At 43.2% G+C, this 24472-nt stretch overlaps 1 protein-coding gene across 2 annotated transcripts in view; it reads left to right on the forward strand.

The window, feature by feature from the left end:
- The window catches only part of Matn2 (matrilin 2), a 137380-nt gene that overhangs the window by 76098 nt on the left and 36810 nt on the right, over window positions 1–24472 (forward strand). For both annotated transcript variants that reach the window (XM_055620125.1, XM_055620133.1), the window contains exons 5-6: window positions 8681–8803; window positions 18584–18706. In XM_055620125.1, the coding sequence (XP_055476100.1) occupies window positions 8681–8803; window positions 18584–18706 (246 nt within the window). The remainder of the gene's footprint in view (window positions 1–8680; window positions 8804–18583; window positions 18707–24472) is intronic.

Genomic DNA, 24472 nt, shown 5'->3' on the forward strand with positions numbered 1-24472 from the left:
CATTATAGATGGTTGTGAGCCACCATGTGGTTGCTGGGAATTGAACTCAGGACCTCTGGAAGAGCAGCCAGTGCTCTTAATCGCTGAGCCATCTCTCCAGCCCTTGTTGTTGTTTCTAGACAGGGTTTCTCTGTGTAGCCTTGGCTGTCCTGGACTTTGTAGACCAGGTTGGCCTCAAACTTGCAGAGATCTGCCTGCCTCTGCCTCTGCCTCTGCCTCTGCTGTGATTACAGGAGTGTGCCACCAAGCCCAGCTCATAACTCTGTGTCTACATCACCTTTTCCTGTCTTTGCACAATCACCTTAGCGAAGCCACTTGTTGGAGGTTGGGCTGATGAGTGTAACCCTCAAGATCTGGTGACACCTGTCCTTGTTTTGTAAACCTGACTAAGACGTACCTGATTGGTTGATTAAACAGCCTATACCTGGGCAGAGCCAAATGCGGTAGGCGTGGCTAAGGTTCCTCGGCTTGGAGAGGTCAAGAGAATCCTGGCAGACAGACGGGTGGGAAGAGAAGAGGAAGGAGGATGCCATGATGGGTTAGTTTGGAGAAAGAAAGAAAAAAAAAAACAAAAACAAAACAAAACCATGTGGGCAGAGATGTATGACTCCAATAATGGCATGAAAAGGCCCAGATGAAGAATACAAGTATCGTGGGATTATGTATGGAAGGTAGACCAGATGAGGAGGATTAAAGTGGATGGCATTGGATGGGGGCTGGGAGATGGATGGTGAGGATACTGAGCCAGCATAGTTAAAAATGTCTGCCCAGTCCAAGATAAATAAGGCAATCATAAATCTAGCAGGTGTCTGTGTCTTATTATTTGTGATAGTGGGTTAGATAATACCGCCATGGTAATCATAGGACAAATAATAGACATTATATAGCCCAACACTCTTTTTTTATTTACAACAGCCACTTTTTCATCACATTGTATAAAGTGGTAGTCCTTAAACATGCCTGACTTCCTGCTTACAAAATAACATTGTTGGTCTGTCATCAGTAATATGCTGGTCCATGTTTAGCAACCATCTTTCTCAGGGGAAATGCTCTGATTTGCCGTGTTTGCCGATTCCCCTGGTGTAAACACTGCCATTTTTATTCCTCTTACATGGGCTGCAAACTCAGTGAGAGACAGGTCAATACTCAGAAGTGTGGGGGGAGTGAGGGTCAAGTGTGAGCTTCATGCCTCAGGCTTAGATGATGAGTGTGACCTGACAGCTTCCTCCCTGCCATACAAACATGGCCATTTCAAGCTACCAATGTGGCTTCAAATGCCGTCAACTGTTATGGCTGAGCTGACCTCAGCACACCAGCGAATTCCTTATTAGATTCTCAGCTCCATGATGGTAGGGAATTTTTTTTTCTTCTTTCTGTGTCTGTTTGATTCACTGTTGTTTTCCTTATACAATGAATAATTTCCTTGAATGAACACGTAGAAAAGTTCTGCCATTCACAAACATTTCTTACTGGACCACATGCCAGGCACCAGGCTAGGTAGTTGAGCTAGAGTCAAACAGCAGTCATGAGGTTCTTTGCTCCTCTGTGACAGGTGGGCTACATTCATGCTATTTACAAATTAAGCATTAAAATATAGTTATTGTGAAAACTACAGAGGGAAACTGTGAGGAAGAACTTGACAAATGGTGACTAAAATCTCCTTGGAAAATATACTTTAAGATGTATCTTAAGGGTACATAAAAGTTAGGTAGGCTAAAAGCAGGCAAGAAAAAGGTATGACCAGTTGAGGTTTTTTTTTTTTTCTTTTTTTTTTAAAGAACAGCATGTGCAGAAGTTGTGGGGCGTAAGAAAACCTGATTTGGAGGATAAAGAGTGGGATGTCATGGTCATCAGGAAGCCACTAAGAGAGTTAAGCAGAGGAGAGACCAGAACACATTGCTGTGCTCAGCTGGAACAGACCCCGAAAGAGCTGGTGGCACATTACCATGATTGGCTAAGCTGATCCTGGCTCCTCTTGCTGATCCTGGCTCCTCTTGTTGGTGGGAGGTAAAGAATAGTAGCAGAGAGTACCAGAGAGATGACTGGATCTGAAGGGCACAGAAGAGGGAGGATGCCATGACTTCCAAGTTTCTGAGACCGTCCTCAACTCCAGGCAAAAATCTGCTAATCTGAACATTTTATCTTTGCTAAACGGAAATTAAAGAATAGTAAGGCTCCTCTCCACCTCTCCCATCTCTGTCCTGGAGCATCCCTTGGGCAACAGGGCTCTAGGGTGGTGGGGAGGAAGCTGTCAGGTCACACACATCATCTAAGCCTGAGGCATGAAACTCACACTTGACCCTCACCCCACCAGGAGCCCACACTTCTGAGTGTTGACCTCTCACTGAGTTTGCAGCCCATGTAGGAGGAATAAATTAGAAACCCCCAGCAAGCCTCTGTTGTGTGACACAGATGTGGATTTTTTTATCTACCCAACAAGAACCCACTGAGCAATTGCAATGTGTCAGGCACTGTAACGGGCACTAGGCATGCTGCAAGTAGCAAGCACAGATTCTCTGCCCATCATGAGAGCTTTTCTGGTATCTCCAACTTGAGACTGGTGCCTACATGTCCCTGTCCTCAGGGACAGGAGTGTGTTTTGTGGAGGATAAGGAAAGATGTGGAGAATTTTGTTTTCATCTCTCTCATCTTCCTTTCTGTTAGAGGATTGGGCTTTGGGGAGTTAGGGACATCCTTATTGGAAGGCAGGGCACATGGACATTTGTCACTGTTCCTTCAGCCATGAGCATTTATGAAACACAGGGACAGTATCTGGGGACTCAGGTGGGATATACCAGTTTATGTTCTACTGGGTCAGGCAGAGGCGTAGCTAGCCTTTCCAGGATCAGGGGTAAGTGGGAATGTCTGCAGGACCCCGGGGAGGAAGTCTTTGAGCAGGCTCCTGGAAGAGATGAGGGCTGACTGAAGTCGCAAGCCATAACTCGGGTCTCTAGGCAGAGAAGGCAGAAAGCTGTGCCAGTTAACAGGAAATCTGAAGCCAATATCTCTCTCATGCCCCCAAGTGGTTATATCACTTTTCAGTGAAGTCCTTCCAGGCTGTGTGGGAGAAAAAAAAAAAAAAAAGTTGTTTTTCAAAAGCATAAGGAATTGTCCAAAACCATCTGTATGTTTTTCAAATGGAAGTGATCACTGCCAGGAAAAGAAGAAGTCATCTTCGTTAGAACCCAGTCTCCATTTAGTCCTTTGTCTTTGTTTAATTAGGGTAATCCCTCAACGGTCTCCCTAGGTCATTGCTAATCACTCACGGTCATAAATCCCAACATTCTAAACACAGTATGAAAGAAAAGGCCACACAGAGCCAACTGGCAAGCTCACTATTCATGGGACAATTCCTTGGGAATGGGAGCTGTAATTCTTCCTGGTCCTACCTCAGTCTGTGTTCTCATGTGTGTCTGGAGACAAAACAAGGATGGCAGCCGTCACTCTGAGATGTGTTCCAGAGAGAAAGCTGAACCTCGGGGTCCCAGGTCATAAGAGGAGTCTAACTAAGCACCTTCCCCTCAGAGGATGGGATTTTTGTTCCTTGGGTCCAGGATTCTCCCCTGCTGCTGGGGACTTTGAGGGTGTTTAGCAAACACTAGTACTAAAATCCTACCCTTGGCCAGTTTGGTTTAAGGAAAGGGGTATAATCTAGGCATCAGGAGTGTGTGTTTGTGTGTGTGTGTGTGGGTATGTGTGGGTGCGTGCACGCAGCCTGAGGTGTTGTTCCTCAGTATTTCTACTGCCCTGCCTCGGGGACCAGATAAAAGAACCTCCCTCCACCACAGCCCTCTCTCTGTTTCCAGCACTCTCATTCTTGGCATGTAGCCCTTCTCTCTCCCTCTTTGTCCCCCTTTTCTCTGTCCTCATGCCTCTCCTACTGCCTGTATCCCTTTTCCAGGTCCCCCACTCCTCTCCCTTCCCTCAGTAAACCTCTTTCACATCAGGTCTGTTGCATGGTGTAACTACTCAGGAGGCACACCTTGGCATGGCCCACAATGGTACCCCCTCTGGACATTATGTTTCATGAAACTGAGGAACCATCATCCTCTCCTCCCCTCCCCTCTCTTTACTTTCCCACTCTTTCCTTTCTTCTTCTCTTTCTTCCTCCCATTTCCCTCTCTTTACTTTTCCTCTTTACTTTCCTTTCCCCCTCTTTCTTCTCCTTTCCCTCTCTTCTTTCTTCCTTCCCTTTCCCTCTCTTTCCTTTCCTTCTCTTTCCCCATCTTTCCTATCCTTTTCCTCTCTTTCCTTCCTTCTTCTCTTCTTCCTCTCCTTTCCTTACCCCCACAGAGTTTCTCACTGGGACCTGGAGCTTTCCAATCAGACTAGGCTGGCTCACTGGTGAACCCAATGACTCACCCATCTCTGTCTCCCCTGTGTTGGGATTGTGAGCACCATGTGCCTAGCTTTTTACCTTGTTTGGGACCAAACACAGGCCCTCACACCTACACAACAGGCACTTTACTATCTGAGCATCTCCCAGTCCCAGCATTAGTGGTTTGTTATTGTTGTTGTTTGGTTGGTTTTTGTTTGTTTCTTTGGGGGCAGGAGGGAGGTTGCTCCAGAAAGTCTAATAGGTAGCTGGGTTGAGAGTTTTCTGCGTTGATAGATGGCACCACACAGTTCCTTGGACTTGGTATTGTCCCAGCCTGTCCAGAAAGAAATCAGCATTTTCTTGCCATCTGCTCTGTCTGTTCTATAGGGAGACATCTTCTGGTGGAAAAACAAGACCAAACATTACCTCAAGGGCCTGGTTCATTACTTTTGAAATACTACTTTCAAAAAGTTCTGTTTTTTTAATAAACTAATTTTCTCCTGTTACTATAAAAGCTCTTAAGAATGTTGAGGCCAGGCAACAGTAAGTAGACCTATAGAAGCCCTCATTCCCACCCCTTCCTGGTCTTCACAGTTAGCAGGGGTTCTAGTGACCCAAGGGGCCAGAGATGGCCTAGGAAGTGCCAGTGAGCTGAAGTTCTTTCTCCACCAGCAGGACTTTGTGCAGAATGCCGACCACCTGCAAAGGGACTTAGAGTCTAGTAAGAAGACACAGTGGCTGCATCACTAACACACACCATTCATGTCATCATACATGCTGGGGAGGAAGCCAGCAGGGGTGCACTGACAGCCGGTGTGCTCTGAGTGGCTCAAGCTTCTCAGAGCAAGAGGCAAACTGCCTATCACCCGGCAGGCACATTGAAGCCTGGGGCTCAGGAACCCCATCATTGGTCTCATATGAAGCAACAGTCTTCACTGAGCTGTGCTGGAAGTCTGATAAGGGTCCCAGACCTGAGAGTATCTGTGACAGATGCTGCCAGACACATCTTTGAGAGCACAAAGCACAGTTTGGATGGAATCACTGGGCCCTCCCTTGAGGATGGCCATGTTGTCTGTGGACCTGAGTTCAGATTCCTCAGTCTATTAGTGGGCTCCCAGCCCATCTGCTGTTTGCAATCTCTCCCAGCTTCTCCTGCCGCTTTCCAGGCAATTCCCAGAGCAGAATCCAGATGCTGAGCCTGTTCTGCTTTCCTCCATATCAGCATGCCCTCTCAGTCTCCATTCTCCTTCTTAGACCTGAGCATTTTAATATGTGGTAGTGTATTGGGCTCAGCTCAAGCTGGATATATGGCTCAGTGGCAGACAATAGCTGCTTTTCCAGAGCATCTTGTTTGACTTCCAGTACCCACATGATAGTTCTCAACTGTTGTAACTCCAGTCTAGGGGATATGATACCCTCTTCCGACCTCTTTGGGCATTACATGCGTGGATGTGGTACACAAACACACATGCAGTCAAACATCCATAGATATAAAAGCAAAAGTGAAAAAAGTACTCAATTTATTTACTAAAGATGTGGCCCATGCCTGTAATCCCAGCACTTAGGGAGGTAGAGGCAGGCTGATCGCTGTGAGTTTGAGATCAGCCTGGTCTATAAAGGAGTCCAGGACAGTCAAGGCTACACAGAGAAACCCTGTCTCAAAAAAAAAAATGCTGCATCAGATCAGTTTTTAATCTTTTCATTGTTTTAATATGCTTGTCTAAAAGCACAATACAAAATTCAAAGACCAAGTAGGTGATATATTTCTTTGTGTGTTTTCTTGTGTGTGCACACGTGTGTGCCTGCAGATGTGTGCACATGTCTGTGGAGGTCAAAGGACAACCTTGGTTGTCATTCCTCAGATACCATGCACCTTTTGTTTGAGGATCTGTCACAGGTGATGCTAGGTAGTGGGGAGTGCCAGCTATCCTCTTCTGCCTCCTGTCTCACTGCCAGGATTATAAGCAGGTGCTACCATGCTTTTATATGGGTTCTGGGAAACTCAGGTCCTCATGTTCCCAAGACAAGGACTTTATAGATTGAGCCATCATTTCTAGGAGGTGACAGTAAAATGTAACTGTTAGAGAAGCTGCTTTTTACAGTGTGAATGAGACAAATACAGACTTGTGATGTTCATGGTGCTGAGAATAGGTGACAGCTGAGGGTTTATTCCTAAACAGGGGCTTAGGACATCCCTCTGAGGCCCAGGAGATATCATAAAACAGGGAGCACAAAGAATGTCAGAGCCAGAATATAGGGAGAAAGACTATAGAATGCTCTCTCCAGGGCAGAGCGGTCATGCTGTCACCGCAGCTGTGGCTGCCTGCGCTGGACCTTCCTAGGACTGTGCACAGTTAATCACAGACCCGTAGGGGCTTGTGGACCCTACCCCTCAGCACAGCCATTGCCTCCTGATGAATTCCTGGGGAGGGACAGTCATTCTCTTGAGTTGTATTCCCACTGGTAACCACACCCCCAGGCTCTAATGGATAGTTCCAAACTCAGGGTTTCACAGACAGCCCTGGGTAAACTCAGTGGTCAAAAAACAGAACAAAAGGGCATGAATATGGGACTGGTAGGGAGCGGGGAGAGTGAGATAAATAAGGAAGCACTACATGTATAAAATTGTCAAAGATCAAATTTAAAAGGGATATTTTAACAAGGATAATGACAAGACTAGAGAGGCAGCTGAGCCCCTAAGACTGTCCTGCAGAGGACCTGAGTTCAGTTCTTAGCACCATATCAGGTGGCTTCCAACAGCCTGCAATCCCAGCTCCAGAGGATCCAAACTCTACCCTCACCTCTGTGGGTAGCTATGCTTGTGGGCACATACAAGCAGGCAAACACAGTTAAAAATAAAATCCATCTTTGTGTAAGTGCTGTAGAAATTTTTGTTTGTTTCCTTTTAAGTATAAATGTTAGAGTTGGGGACTGACTGAGCTTTCTGAGTAACGGAGTTTTTGATCACACTTGTGACATTTTTTAACCAAAGAAACTTGCCTTTAATATATTCAGTCCCTTTAATATTGTCTGGGTTTCTCCGGTTTTAATGGCAGGATTGTGGGTAGAGCTAGTCATTTAATAGCATCTGAGCAACCTCCTTGCCAGGAAAGAGCACCATCCTGTCCAGCCATCTGTGCCAAGGAAAGGCTGATCCAGTGGTGGGCTGAAGAAGCCTTTAACCTTTACACCCTTGTGCGTCCTGTGCCCGTGGCTGGAGATGCGCGCATGTGCACACGCCCACCTTGCACTAGCCAGCTCAGCACTCTGGATATATGGAGAGCCGACTCAAACAAGACCGTGAAGAGTCACTCCTCTGTCACTCCCTGTAAGCTTCCCTAGCTCCTCTCATGGCTTTTGGCTTCTCCATTTTCCTCACCTGTGTGGGGATGAATGAGTAGAGTATGTAGAGGACTTTCAAAGACCTTCCTGTAGACGGATGGGAAGAGGAAAGGTTGATGGAAATCTGGGGAGGGGTGTTGTGCTAGACTTGCCATGTGTCTTAGTCATCGTTTACTGCTGTGAAGAGACACATGACCATGGCAACTCTTATGAAGGAAAACATTTAACTGGGGCTGACTTACAGGTTCAGAAGTTTAGTCCATTATTGTCATGGCGGGAAGCATGGTGGCATGGAGCAGACATGGTCCTGGAGGATAGCTGAGAATTCTACATCTTAATTGGCAGGCAGCAGGAAGAGAGAGCACTAGGTGTGGACTGAGCATCTGAAACCCCCAAAGCCCTTCTCCAGTGACACACTTTCTCCAACAAGGCCACACCACCCCAACAAGGTCACACCTCCCAATAATGCCACTCTCTAATGGAAGTCTGTGGGGGCCGTTCTTACTCAAACCACCACACTGTTTCCAGCAGAGTAGTGAGACTGTAGGCCCCTTGGCTTATCTGCACAGTATCGAAGACAGCACAGAACAAAGTCACCTCAGTGTATACTGGTGAAGCTTCGATTACCCAAAGGCTAAGAATGGTACTTTATGGGAGCAAGAAGAAACTACTGCTCACAGCTAAACTCTCATGAGCAGCTTTCATTGCCACAGCTTTCATTGACATTAAAATTATTTAGTTTCCATATAATTCCAACATATGATTTCCATTTTATTCCAGCTTCTAAAATGTCTTTATCTACACTAACCAATATAAAATGTCAGCAGTGGTTGCCTCTGGGTTGACTACAGGTGAATTTAGCTTTTATGTATTTTGCCTCTCGACTTTCTACAATGATAATACATTAAAATGTATAGTCTTACTTAAGGTTAGTATAGTAAGTGCTATAGAGTTGAATTGCCATGGGCTTAGAACACTTCTCCTTCAGAGCTATGTGCTAATGGTGCACCTTTGCTTCAGTCCAGGATCTGTGTGCCACAGAGGACCATGGCTGTGAGCAGCTGTGCGTGAACATGCTGGGCTCCTTCGTCTGCCAGTGCTACGGTGGCTATGCCCTGGCTGAGGATGGGAAGCGATGTGCAGGTGGGTCTCCCTCCAGTCCTGTGTGCTGAGGAAGAATGCATTAAGAGTAGAAGGACAGCAGGTAGAAGACATGTGTGAGGTCCAAATAGTCCTTTGGGTTTTTTGAAGCACTTGGTTCTGTGGCCTAATTTTTGGGTAGAGTTTGAACTTTAAAAACTTCATTTTTGCTTGAGGTCAGCATTTGCTCATTGCAGATCTCTACATAAAGTGTACTTATAATAGTCTATGTAGATATAATTGCCTGTTACTTCACTGCTTAAAAGGGCAGGGTGGATTTGGAGCAGAACTTGGGGACCTAACTATGCATAGCTATTTACTTGGTGATAGGTAGGAGTGTTATGCAGTACCTCAAAGACACTGGCAGTCTTATCCCTCACTGTTCAGTGAAAGGCCCATGATGGTCACAGCAAATGAACAGCTTCAAACACAAAGGCAGGGTCACTAGGTCACTAGGAAGGTTACTAGGAAGTGCTTGGAGCTGCAAGCACAAATTCACAGTTGAACACTACGGCTTGGTGACCCCGCGCTGAGTTAGACATGGGGTGGCATCTGATTTCTTCAGTGATGGGCTGTAATTTTCCTTAGCTTTTGCAGAGCAGGCCAGCAACCCTAATCTTATGCAGGACCTTCCTGATTGATCTCATTCATCATTAAAGCAAGAAATAGTAGACAAATAACAGGTATTTAGGAAGATGAAATGAAATGAACCTATATTCCTGACCAAATCTTGCTTTTCTGTTCTGTATCCCATTGCTTTCAGAGACCATGTTACATCACTTCATTCCTTGTTTCCTTCCATAGTATATATTTATTATTTTGGATGTCAGATGCATAATTTTCAGCATACCCCACTAATTAGTTAGGTGTATAAAAGAGGAGAAAAGGGTAACAACAACAAGCAGTTATTTGCTATTTGCATGGAAGCAATGAGAGCACTGTGGCTTTGTTTTTATAAACTGCTGTGTTTGAAAACTACCCTCACTGCCTCCGACATAATCTGATTGGCCTGCTCTTTGATCACCTCCCCCTGAGGGGAGAGCAGCCTTACCAGGCCACAGAGGAAGACAATGCAGCCACTCCTGATGAGATCTGATAGACTAAGATCAGAAGGAAGGAGAGGAGGACCTCCCCTATCAGTGGACTTGGGGAGGGGCATGCGTGAAGAAGGGGGAGGGAAGGTGGGATCGGGAGGGTAGGAGGGAGGGGCTTATGGGGGGATACAAAGTGAATAAAGTGTAATTAATAAAAAAAAAGAAGAAGAAAACTACCCTCATCAGAAATCAGCAAATGGAATTGGTCTCCTGAGCCTTAAAGGTATTTATTGGGGATGGGATGTTAATTTACTGGTGGTGACCATGATGGAGTAGCAGGGCATTCTGTTAACACAGCACCAAAAAAGTAGCCAACATGTATCCACCAATTATTGTTTCACTAGTTTTTATTATACAACCAATATTTAAGGGATGAGAAAATCACTGTTAATAATTCATTGTATTTTCGATCATTCTTTTCCCCATAGAAATATCTACTACAAAACATTTGTTCCTGTTGAACAAGTTATGCTGTTTAGTTTTACCAACTGTTTCCCCCTACTGTTGGTAACTGTTGTGAACTGAAAAAGAAAGAAAAGATAAGAAGAAGATGTAAGATGGGGTGTTTGTGAGGAGGGACAGGGACAGGTGTCAAGGAGCTAGGAAAACAGTTCTACTTGACTGAGGGGAGAAAACAATGCGCCAAGAGCTTGTGGGAGTCACAGAGGATAGATGAGCAGGAGGCTAACTCTTCACCCTTGGGTAACTAGAGTGTTAGGGAACCCAGTCTTCTCTGTTACCCAATAATTGTCTAATTGTCCTAGCATAGTAGAGATCATTGTGTCTCTCAGGATCCTGCTGTAAATTCGGAATTTGACATTTGCTGAGGAGCAGAAAGAACACGCGAGAACATGCTGTGGTTGCCAGGGAGCAGTGCTGTGCTGTGTTCGTCCAAGACGGTGTTTCTTGCTGACGCTCATGAGCCTATAAGAATGTCTTGGCTGGAGAGATGGTTCAGCCATTAAAGGATAGGCTCACAACCAAAATGCCAAGAATATCTTGCCTCTATTAGGTGGTCAAGCAGAAGAATGGTTAGCCAAGGGAAGCTATATATTCTAATGTGACCCAGGTCTCATCTCCCTGACAATCCTGGCATTACCAGGATCATTTAGTAACAGGGGCATTACAACTGTTCTTGACAGATATTGACCAAGCTTCAGGGGAGCCAGATGTGAGATGAGCAGGTAGATTTCTGTGGCTAGTAGCCTCAGTTAAGGGGGGTCAGAATTCTCAAAAGTCAGTCGCTGTTCCGTGGAGCTGTGTCGAAAGCTCTGGGAGGACAGAGGTAGAGAAGAGCGAGGTTGGAAGACCTGAATTTAGAAGGAAGAGTAGTCATTGGACAGATGTGCAAGCAGAGCCAGTGTAGTGTGATGGGCAGCAATGGAATGGAAGGGGAAGTGCTTTTAAAAGAGAGATTACACAAGCAGAAGTTACACAAGCAGCCTAACAAAGGCACCATTCTCAAAGACAGAAATAGAGAAGCCAGGGGCTACAAAAATCTCCCAAAACAAAATCACCTTGTAATGTTTTAAATAAGATTACAACTTTTTATTGGGCCACTTCAAGGCTATCCTGGCTTGGACACACCTGAAATTCCATGACCTTGACCATCTAAGACTCTGAGAATGATACAACAATGATGGCAGAAAGAGGGAAATATTTAAGGGAAGATAGCCAGAAATTTTAGACAAAGCAAAGTTGGAGTAATGATGAGACGAGACAGAGATGGGGGGGGGGGGACGGGGAGAGAAGGCAACAGCCCCAGCGCAGAAGAGGATGCAGTCAGGAAGCAGCATGTTTCCCCCTTGTTCCCTTTAATGTCCATGTAGGTTGCTTCATTTTAGATGTCTGTGCCTTTACTTGCTTTGAAGACATCGGAACTTCAAGCCTTACACCCCATTTCCCAGTGAGGCTCCCCTTTGTTTCTCACTTCATAATGAGGAGCCACACAACCTACTGCATAGTATGTGGGGGGTAAGCTATTGAAGCTCCCAGTGTGCACGAGGCAGCGGTCTTCTTACACTGCCTCACCCAGAACTGACTCAGGAGTTTCTAGTTAGCATTTCCAGCCATTTGGGTTGTGAAACATTGCATTTGAGTAGCAAGGTTCCATCTCCCCGACTACCATTTCAGTATAGACAGTACTTAATTTACCTCCAGATACAGCTGACCAGGGCCAGATTACTCACTAAGATGCCCCTTGTGATTTAATAGAGCTTCTGAATTTGAAATGCATTAGCTGCTACTGAAACTGTGCTAAATGCCATCCCAACATGCATATCGCTCAGGAACTATGCTTCTAGTCCTGAGTGTGAGTTTTCTGCTGGACCTGCTCACCTGATGTTGACTAGCTGCTTTGTATATGGGGGTAACTTTGCTTCTATTTTCCTTTTATCTATTCGAGCAGAGTATAAACCCTCCAGGCAGAAACAAGTTGTTCTTTTCACTCTTCGTGGTGAACTTGCATTGCCGTTTCTCTGAAGATGACACGATCATTGCAATCTCAAGCCCTGGAGTGTTTTAAGTATACTGTCCCTCAACTGGTTTTTAAATTGCAAATTTGATTTTTGCTCTTTGTCATCATTCATTCATGCACCCACAACAAAATACCTGAAACTGGGTAATTCATAAATATGAATTTATTCTTCACGGTTCAAGGTGCTGCCAGATTTTTAATCTGCTGAGGGCTGCTGTTTTCACGGTGGCACCTGGAACTCTGAATCATCTTGTCGGAGAGGTGGAAGGGCAAAAGGGACTGAGTATTATTGAGACCACTCTAAGACTGGTTTATGGTTAATTATATATGTATATTTGTATGACAGTATGTTCATGTGAGTGCATATGCCCATGAAGGCCGGAAGAGGAAGTTGGATCCCCTGGAGCTAGAGTTACAGGTGGTTGCAATCTGCTATACATGGTGCTGGGAACAGAACTTGGGCCCTCTCCCAGGGCAGCCGCCCTCAAGCACTGAGCCATTTCTCCAGCTCATTAACGAAGGCAGAGCTCTTATGAGCTGATCACTTCCTAAAGGCCACACTTCCTATTACTGTTGCATTAGGAATTAAAGCTGGAATTTTGGAAGGGCATGTGAATTCAGATCATTACATTGATTTGCTTAGAAATCATTTCTTTAAAAGCTTGGGTAATATAACTTACATCTGGTATGGTCTTGTCACTACCATCCAAAGTGCAACACATTGCCTGATTCAGTAATCACTGAATAAGTGTTCCTGAACCAAACAGTTGATAAGGGTGTCTATGTGCTGCTCAGTCCAACCTTGCTTGATGAGAGTGACAGCATAATAAAGTGTACATTTATTGAGTGGTCCCAGTCTAGGAACACTGGAGTGTTTTACAGGTATTGTAGCCATCCTGTGTGGAAAGGACTATTGTTTTTGCTCTTGTAAGTCTCCGAATTTCTTCATGATTTAGTTGCTTCAGACTGTAAATTATGGTTAATAATGTCTCGCTCACAGGTCAGTGTAATGTGTGACTCTATTAGAGCAATATAATTTACCACTTACAATGTCCAGTGAGTAGGTGCTCAGTCTCAATTAGATGTTTGGATTTCCTTTATGAGCACTTCTTAAGGGTGATCACGCTGAACAATGTCTCTAAGGTATGTGCACTGGTTACGTTTCTGTTGCTGTGGTAAAGCATCATGACAAATGGCCATGTCAGTCTTTATTGCCTTGCACTCGTGTACTGTCTGTCTCTGAAGACAGCTGAGCGGTTTATCAGACGCTGGGCAGAGACTAGATGTGGCAAGGCAGGACTCGGTTGTGGCTCTGGGATTTTAGCCCTCTGTGATCTGCCTGGACAAGAGATGACAGCCAGGGAGTTACAGTGTTCTTCCATCTGTGAAGGTGCACACAGAGGCTCCAGGCAGAGATGACAGAGGGGATTTTGTTGGAGTAAGTGAGGAGCGTGGCCAGCTACACACATCTGCCCCAAACCTTGGCCTTCCTTTTCAAAAGTACAATTTTACTACTTAGAAAGTTATGCAACAAATTCAACATATTTGGTGAAGAATGTCAGAGCTGAGTGGACTAGAACTCTCTGAATCTTAAAACTCTGAGGTTCACATGACTGGAAAGGGGTTTCTTCACATCCAGCTGCTGAATGGTGGTCTGGACTGCTAACACTAAGGGGCCTGACAGTGAGTCAATGATAGCCTTGAGATGATAGCAATGATAGTATTGGCATGTAAGAGTCTTAGGCACTTACATTCACTGAACCCAGCCTCTCCTTAGTTCAGACAGGTGTGCGCACAGAGAGCACAGCATCGTGAGGCTCATGGCCCGGGAGAATCTCATCCTGTGACAGTGGTCTGCGGCTGGCTGAGGAATGGAAAATACCATTCAAAAAGGGGTATCCTCAGAACTACACATTGGGTGGGTGTGGTGGCATACACTTGTAATTCACGCCCTCAAGAGGCATTGCTACAAACTCCAAGCCAGCCTGGTCTACATACTGAGATTCTGTCCATGCCATAAAACCCAAGACAAACAGCTTCACTCCCAAACATCTACATATACAAACATCTTAGTTGTTTTACTTTTAAAACAAGTTACATTTAATAAAAGTTATATTTAATAATACTTTCAAAAGTTAAATAATAAGCTTATTTGAAAAATATGATATTTTTAAATCTTTGTTATATAAATCATTTCCGTGACATGTTATCTGGAATTTCTCATCTTGGAGTTAAGTTGGCATAGGATTTGAAAAAGTCTGAAAAATAAACTAGGGTCAGAATCTTTGTTGTTTTTTTAATGAAAAAAAGTTCTGATCTGTTATATTTATAAAATCATAAAAATTGTTGTTCTCAGAGTAATTTTAATCAACACATAGCCTCAAGTCTCTCCAAAGCTGTTGACTTAATTTTTACATTTAAGAAAAATTCTGCGTGCTTACTTTTACTTGTTGTCATTGTTTAATTACAATGTCATGTTCAGATGCCATGTACAACATGTTCTTTCTTTTTAACAGAGGCTATTAAAGTTTAGCACCAGAATACCTAGGGCCCTGTTAACTCAGATTCCTGGTTCTCGTACCCAGAGTTTCTGATTCCACTTGTCTAGGGCAGACTGAGAATTGATATTGTGGGTAAGTTTTCAAAAATGATTGTTCCTCTGAGCAGGTCACAGGCCACAGTTTGGAACATACGCCTTCTAGACATGCCACGTGGGCAGTGGAAAAACAGTGGTATTTGAGAGCACAGGTATCCCGCCACAGCGGCTCTATGAGCACAGAACCCAGGAAAGGTGGGATCTGTACAGACAGTCTAATATGCAGGGGCTCCAACTGCCTTGGTCATCTAAAATTCCAGAGGCCTGAGAGGAATGGAAAGCATGGATTTATTAAGAATTGTTTGCATGTGTTCAGCTTTAAAAGCTGCTTCTATGCAATGTTATTTTAGATACCTTTTTCCATAGTTTCTGAAAGAGTGATTAAACATTATGATGTGAAAGAGAAAGTCAAAAGTGGTGATGTGTCTGAGTTCTTTGTGATATAGTGATCTGACCACTTGTCATTGTAGTACCAGAGATTGCATAGGACTTGAAAATCAGGTACTATGTATTAAAGTCATAAATATTAGGTATTATTAGAACTATTTATAGCAGTGAAGTTATAAAAACAATACTTTGAACTGAAGCTTGATGAACCCTGAAAGCAAAAGAATGCACACACCCCGGCTGTTGCTCTTTGAAGGTCTGAGCTTCCCCCTTTGCATCCTTTAGTCGGCGTGTTTCATGGGTTATTGTTTCCGCCATGAATGATTTTGCTTGTAAGAAATTGCAAATGTAGACTGGGTATGCAGTTCAGTGACAGCACTTACCTAACATGCACAGGCTCCAGATTCAATCTCTAGTACAGAAACCACAACAAAAAGGTATGTGTGAATTTTCAGATTCCTGTTCTTATTTGAACTTAACATTTGTATAGCCTAAAATACTATAGACAGGAACTTTTTTATTATTAATCTATTATTTTCTATCTAACTATCATCTATATCTATCTATCCATCTATTGTTTGAGCTAGGGCCTCACTATGTAACCCTGGCTGGCTACAGAGATCTACCTGCCTCTGCCTCCTGAGTGCTGGGATTAAAGATGTGCACCCCTACGCCCAGTAGAAACTTCTTTTTAAGAAAGAAGGTTATCTATTATCTATTTATCTATCAAGTCCTATCATTTGAAGGTAACAATAATTCTTATTTTTCATTTTGGGACTCTGCTTTAGAAAAAGGCTATAATCACTATACATATACAGTTTTGAGATCTGCTTTCTAAAAATTAATTTATTCATTTTATATCCCAATTGTAGCCCCCTCCATTTTCTCCTCCCAGTCCTACCCTCCCTCCTTCTTCCCCCTATCCCGTGCCATAGTCCTAAGAAAGGGGGAGCCCTCCTCCCTTACCAACTGACCCCAGACTATCAAGTCTCATCAGGACTGCCTGCATCCTCTTCCTCTGTGGCTTGGCAAGGTCGCCTCATCAGGGGGATGTGATCAAAGAACAGCAACAGAGTTCATGTCAGAGATAGTGAAATTAGGGAAACAACACCCTTCATAAAAGTCACAAAAAACAAAGTATTTTGGTGTAACTCTAACCAAGCAAGTGAAAGACTTACATAAAAACAAATGTCAAGTCTCTGAAGAAAGAAATAGAAGAAGATATCAGAAGATGGAAAGATCTCCCATGCTCATGGATCAGTAGGATTAACATAGTAAAAATGGCCACCACTAAAAGCAACCTACAGATTCAATGCAATTCCCATCAAAATACCAACACAATTCTTTACAGACCTGGAAAGAAAAATTCTCAGCTTCATATGGAAAAACAAACAAAAAAACCCAGAAAAGCTGAAACAATCCTGTACAATAAAAGATCTTCTACATCCTTGAGATCTGCTTTTAAAATATTTATCATTTATTATTCTGGGGTGGGGGAAGGTATGTGCTATGGGATATCTAGCAAAGCACCCTAAATTTGAGGATTTAAAGCAACAGCAATGTCAAAATTACAGGAAACTAGAAACCTGAACCAAGGTGCCAGCAAGGCTATGGCACCTCTAGAATGTACACAACATGGGGTCTTCCTGGCCTCTTCTTAGTTTGTGATACCAATCTGCAATCTCGATGTCTAATCTTCACATGGTGCCCTTCTTTAAGAAAAAAAAAAAAGCATAAGTGTGTATGTATAGTGTGTGTGTGCACACGCTTCAGCATTCATCTGGAAATCAGGGGACAATTTGGGGAATAAATTTTCATCTTCTATTGTGTGAGGCAAGGTCTCAGCATACGCCATGCTTGCTGGCCTTTCAGCTTCCTGCCATTCTGTCTCCACCTCCCATCCTGCCACCCGAGTGCTGGTTACAGATAGAATCAACATATCTGCCTTTCTGTACAGTCTTCAGGGATTGAACTCAGATTCTTATGCATGGCTAATATGTTTGCCTGCTAAGCCATATTCCTGGTCACTCCTCTTCATCAGTCATACTGAATTAGGGCTGACCAGAATGTCTTCGTCTTACTTAACCTTATTGCCTCAGTAAAAGCTGTGGACACAAGTTCTCAGATCTATAGGCAATTATGTCCTTGAAGCCCACATGAATCTTCTAACCATACCAGTTTCATCTCTACCTGCTCTGCACTGGCCTTTCTGCAGGTTCTGTAGCACAGTAAGTATGTTCCTACCTCCTTACCTTTGCACTTACACTCTTTACCTAGGATGCTCACTCCCGGATGTTTTTATGACTGGCACCTAATTTGGTACCGCCCCACTGCCTCTTTGGAGATCTTTTCCTGAGCACCTCCATTCTACCCCATCCTTCCCTAACAGGTCCTTCTCACTGTTTCCCTCTAAAACATTCTACAGCTTCTAATGGATCATTTACTTAATGACTTTTGTCTACCACCACCAGCAATGTTAACACCTTGGCTGGGTGAGTCATTTGTTATTTACTCTGTCTCTAGCACTTAAAACAGGGCCTGATTCAGAGGAAATATTCAGTGACTATTTATGGAACTAATGAGATACAAACCAGTATGTTTTCTCATGAATTACTAAATAATTTACCCTTGAAATAAGTTCATCTTCTTTTTTAGACATATTTGGTCACTATAGGTGATGCTACTCTAAGTATCTTATTGTACATAAATAATGTTCCCATTCTTCAATTATTCCCTTGAATCATATTTGCAAGATAAAGTTATCAAATTGCTTCCATAAGGATTCTGACCAATCTGTAATGCTATTCACGAATTATATAATAACACGTTATTTGGGCTGATTTATTGTTTTATTCATTTGGTGTTTATTTTTATGGTGCCTCTTGCATGCAAGACAAGTGCCCTATCATTGAGATACACTCACAGGTGCCATTAGGTTTTATGTGGTCTTCATTTTACCCAGTTCAATAGGTATAAATGTACCTGTGACAGTTTTGGTTTGTCTTTCTCTGACTTTTAAATATAACTGTCCATATATTCCTTATCTACTGGAATGAAAGCCCAATCTAGACTCTCGAGGTTTTGAGAGGGATCTTGGATTCATGTTTATTTACGCATACTATTTGCTGGGAGGGCAATATTTAATTATATTTGTTATAAGTATTCTGACATTATACTGTACCCTTTTCTGCATTTCTAATTAAAATCTAAATGGATGTTGTTTTCTGCAGCTGTGGACTACTGCGCCTCAGAAAATCATGGATGCGAACATGAGTGTGTACATGCTGAAAGTTCCTACCGGTGCCAGTGTCATGAGGGATTTGCTCTCAACCCAGATAAGAAAACATGTACAAGTAAGTTATGCACACACATGCACACACATACACACAGAGCTCTTGCTGTGAGCACTGTAGACATAGAACTCTCCCAAGCACGAATTAGCCTATGTCATGGGGTTCTGCCCCCCCCCCCACCTTTTTTTTCTGAAGTGAGTTTAGTTCTGAAGCATCCCAAAGAAAAGCAAATCAGTGTGAAGCTGTCTTATATCTTCAGAAAGATGGCTGCTAACAACAGAAGACCAGGTATCATGGACAGTGCTCTGAGGCAAGCTGAATTCTCGGTGTTAGACAACAATTCTAGGGCATATTATGTCCCATAATAGATAAGAACATTAACTCATGTGGAAGTCATGGAGAAATAGAAATGTTCCAAAAGAATCCTGGAGATAAAAGTTTATTTTGCTCTTATATTGCTGTTACCCTTCTACCTGGACTGGTTTGATTTCAGGGTTCAGGCAAAAGAGATGGCAGCAGTAACAGTCCCCAGTGTCCACAATCTGTATATAATAGTGTTGACTGAGGCAAGGTAGTGATTTCCTGCTAGAAGATCAGATCAATATCAAGGATATGGTTACAATATTCAAGAAAGTGCATGAGTATACCTCTATCCTTTTCCTTGAATTTCCATTATTTGAAGTGAAGTTTCAGAGGTTTAGTCTGCTGTACTTTTGGCAGGAGACATGGCTGCATGCAGGCCAATATGGTAGCTGAAAGACGTTGAGAGTTCTACATCCAGGCCCATAGGCATCAAGAAGAGAGCAGAGTTCTGCCCTTATTCCTCCTCTGTCAGGCCTTTCTAAATTGTCCAAAGACTGTGACTTACTTGGTCTCAATATCCCCAGTCAAAATTTTTGGTAATGGTGTCTTTCGTTGAAGACAAAAAGCTAACAATCAAACCAGCATCCCCTGTGCTGCCTCAGTGTGGCTGTGACTGTCATTATCACAGGGCCTGAGAAATGTTTTCACTGAAGCTTTGTGGCTTGTGGGTTCCAGTTTTGACTCCACATAAGGACCAGAAAATCGCTGAGCCAAAAGGAACTGAATGTGGTTTCTTGACTGTGGGGATAGGTGGACAGCATCTTGCTGAGAACTGCTCAAATTTTCTGTAAAGTGCTTAGTTCTGTTTGATTTTAACTGTATGTATAAATGTTGAAATTAGTTTAAACTCCTAAAATTGGAACAGGAAAATCTATAAACTAATGGGGATCACCAGTTTTCTAAAAGATGCCAGAAATATTCTTTAAGATATGAAGATGCAGGGGAACATGCTGGGCTTCTGTGGGTAGATTATTATGCTGCCATATAGTAGAAGGCTCAGTTGAGGAATGCCTGCTTCTGAAGTATCTGGGCCCAGTGACATTTTAATGAGATTCAATAATAATTAAGGACAAAATAAGGCATCTCTGCAATATATATCTACGAGAAAATAGGATTTAAATTTATAACAAGTTTGTGTACCTTCCACCTTTCAAAGCTATATCCAATATGTACTGCTGTACATGTTTTAAAAAACATCCTTCCTATTTTACTTTATCCAGTCCCTAACTATAACAGCTTAAAACCCCAGAGCTGGAGACAGGGCATATTACATCAAAGACATGCTCCTGGAGCCCCAACCATGAGCCCTCGGAAATGAAGAAGGCAAAGTCCTTCTTGGATGAGGACAGACCTTGGCTGGATTTTAAAGTGAGTCATCATTTACCAGGGGATCTGGGATGCCAAAAGAAGGAACGAAGTGCTCAGATCAGACCTGCAGGGTAGTTAGACCCCCATGCTTCGCGTGTAGCTACTGTACAGTTACTTATGTGTTCATGAAGGGCATCATTGGTTGAGTAGGCTGCTGTGCTCCCAGTCTCCCCTCCCTGCTGAATAAACTTGAGAAGTTCTCAGCAAGATGCTGTCCACCTACTCCCACCTCATCCTCAAGAAACCACATTCCGAACTACAAAAACAACAGTCAGGCTGTCACTCTGGCTGGGAGCTGTAGCCGCTGGGCCGATGAGCCAGCATTCCCCAACAAAGGGGGACGCTGTGCTCCTGGTTCACATCTCATCCTCCCCCCTTTTCCCTAGGTGATCTTGGGCAAACCTTATGCTGCAGTTTCCTCAGTTGCTCAGAGCACCTGAAGACAATTCACTCTGTTGTTTTGAAGACTAAGTGAGATAGTTTTTAGGAATAATTTATCAAATCACCAAGTGCTACTACAGTTTTTATGAAAGACAATAATGTGATCTGGGGAGATGGCTCATTTGGTAAGGTGACTGCTGTGTCAGCAAGGAGGTTTAAATCTCTGGCACCCCTGTTAAAAAGGATGCACTATGGAGATAGAAACAGGAGGCTCCCTGGGGCTTCACTGGCCCACCAGTCTAGATGAATGGGTGAACTCTAGATTCAGAGAAACACTTGTCTCAAAAGAATCAGACGGATACAGTTAAAGAAGATTCCCAATACTGACCTGTGACCTCCACATGTGTGTACATGTATGTACACCTGTGCATACATGAACACATACACACTAACACAAAGATAACACTGGCCTCAAAGATTTTAGTATTAATGAGCATGTATCATATGCCTTAACTAAGCATAAAGGTACATTGAAAACTCAAGACTTCTGTTGGAAGTTTGTGGAAACACAAGTCCTACCATACAGAGTAGCTCAGTCACAGCTCCAGGGCACATGTGACCCAGTGCCCATGGTGTGATGTAGACAAGCTGGACTAGGGCAGGTGGAAGCACTGCCCCATGGTCAGAGGAATGGAGGAAAACACAACTGTCTGATCCCAGAGCTTCCTCCTGGAGGAGTCTTGATTCTCACTCCCACCCTCGTCTCCAGAACAGTACCATCTGCCCACACTGGCCCTCAGCATGTTCCCTGTTACTAAGTCCTATTCCAAACCTGTTTGCTGTCAGATCCTAAAGTAGAAGCTGCAGTGTAGGGGCCTGGGAGAAGTTTGGCTGGGAGTCAGAGTGGGGCGCTTCCAGCGGGGAGGTCTCACCAGCTAGGCTTGGAGCCAGCAGCTCAGCTATCTTCAGGCCATGTTAGAGGCAAGCCCTTGAAGCTAGCCAGCCCAGTGCATGGGCAGAGAAGAATGCTGGGAAAGCTATGAGGTCCAGGCCAACAGCACTGGGGTAAACTGACCCCTAGAAAGGCCACTTCTCAACATCCTTGGCGGACAGGAGCCAGATGGAAAAGCCCAGCAAGAGAAAAGAGATGCTGCGTGTACTTAGAAAATGGTGAAGGAAGTAAAGAGAAAGCCCACGTGTACAGATAGAACACCGGGACACCCTGTCTCCAGCAGGATGAGAAAGAGCTGAGAAACAGCCAGTGGCAAAGATTGCCCGATGAGGCAGCCAGGCAGCCACCCTGCTAATGCCTTTGAGGTGTCACAGTCCCAGCTACCTGGCTACTGCTCTCCTGCTGGGAAAAAAGTTCTTACAGACTTCCAAAAATATTGTTTAAAAAAATCCGTTTCTTACATTCAGTCTTTAATTTTTAAAATATTTATCTTTCTTTTAAAAATATTTGTGTGGGTGGATGGAGGGTTAATCTATGCACATGTGAGGCTGGAATTATAGGGGTTTATGAACCACCAGGCAAAGGTGATGGCAACCATACTTGAGTCCTCTGCAAGAGCTATCTGGGCTCTTAACTGCTGAGTTATCTCTCTAAAGTGTACAAAAGTAATTGCGCACTTACTGTCATACGCCAACTACAACTAATGTGTGATCGGCCAGAATGTGCCGTGTTCCTGAGCAAGCATGGTATCCAAAAGCATCCCCACACAGGCTGTGGCAGTGCATCCCTGTAACCCCAGCACTGGGGAGGCAGAGGAAGGGGCATGACCAAAGGCTGAGACCCAACCTGGTCTGTATAATGAATTTCAAGCCATCCAGGCTCTACAGAAAGACTTGGTCTACAAACAAACAACAACAACAAAAATAGAAAAATAACCACTCCTGTGTTTTGGCTAAGATAAAGTATAAAACAAAAACAAAAAAAAAAAAAAAAACAAAGAGCCTGCCCAGTGGGAAGAAGAGAAAAACACTCAGATACCACCAGTTTGCAAACACATTGGCTAGGATTTTTTAATTATTATTATTGCTGTAAATATATATATATATATATTTGCCACTGTGGGGCTGGAGAGATGGCTCAGTAGTTAGGAGCACTGGCTATTTTTCCAGTGGATCCCAGTTTAATTCCCAGCACCTACACAGTAGTTCACAACTGTCTTTTGTAGGGGACCCAACACCCTCTTTTGGACTCCAAGGGAACCAGGCATGCATACCCAGACATGCACACAAAATACCCAGTAGGTGTTTCTCTACTAACAGTAGTGACAATGATCATTTATTCATTCAATCACAGATAAGGTATGATACTCAGTTGTGGTTAATAAAAAGCTTCTGTAAACTAGGAGTGAAGGTAACTGCATCAATGATTAAATAGATTCGATCCTGACACCCACATTAAAAACAAGAAAGCAAGGATAAGAAGAACCAGGGTCTTGCTGGCCAGCCAGTGTAGCAGAATCCGTGAGCTTCAGGTTCAGTGAGAGAGCTATCTCAAAAACTAAGGTCCGGAATACCTTAGTTAGAGGAAGGTACCTGAGATTGACCTATGACGGCCACACACATGTACACATGCACCCACACAACATACACAAACACACAGGACATACTCAGATAATACTAAAAGTGCATTAATGAAAAACTATCAGCTAATTGTTATATTTAGTGATGAAAGATTGAATTATTTCTTTATAAAATTAGAAACAGAGCAAGCAAGATGGCTCATCAGGTAAGAGTGCTTGCTGCCTGACCCGTGACCTGAGTTCAGTCCATCTGATCTACATGATGGAAGGAGAGAACTGACTCCCAGAAATTGTCCTCTAACCCCCACAGGCATGCTCTGGCATGCACATGCTCATGTGCACACACACAGAGACAGAAATCCTAAATGAACGAGAATGTCCACTTTCAAAACTTCAGTAAACGTTTTCTGGAAGTTCTAGACAGTGGAATAGAAAAAAATAATAAAATACATGGCTTATATATTGCACAGGAAGAATTTAAGCTGTCTTACTAACAGGCATTATCATCTCTGCAGAAAATCCAATGTAATTAAGAAAACCGTAAGATCTGTTAAGTGAACTTAACAAGTTTGCTAAGACAAGATCAATACAAAAAAAAGCTTCAGTATACAATCAAAACATAAACTAAAAATGTTCAATAGCTCCAATATGAAATACTGGTGAATAAATTTGAGAGTAGTAGATATGAAATATCTGTACAATAAAAGTACAAAATATTGCTACGAGAAATTGAAAATGACTTAATTAGATAGACATATTCATGAATTGGAAGACTATGTTATTAAATAGCAGGGCTTTTCAAGTTGACCTATAGATTTAAGTTAAGCAATATTTTCTGTGTTTAAATGACAGGCTGATTCTAAAATATGCCAAAATACTCAAAAAGTTCAAAAAGTTGAACAAAGTTGGAGAATTTAAACTATCTGATTTTAAGACTGATTACAAAGCAACAGTAAGTAAGACAGTATGGGACCATCCAAATATGGGCATACAGAACAATGCGACAGAATAGAGTTCAGAAATTGAGCCACATATGTTGTAAAATGACTTGTTTAAATAAAGTTGTCAAGGGGGAAAGGTTAATAGCATCAACAAATATTATTATCTTTAAAATTTTATTATTATCCTTTTAATAATGTGTGTGTGTGTGTGTGTGTGTGTGTGTGTGTGTGTGTGTGTGTGT

Source organism: Psammomys obesus, unplaced genomic scaffold, assembly GCF_907164565.1.
Source record: "Psammomys obesus unplaced genomic scaffold, mPsaObe1.curated_primary_1811, whole genome shotgun sequence".
Taxonomy (NCBI): Eukaryota; Metazoa; Chordata; class Mammalia; order Rodentia; family Muridae; genus Psammomys; species Psammomys obesus.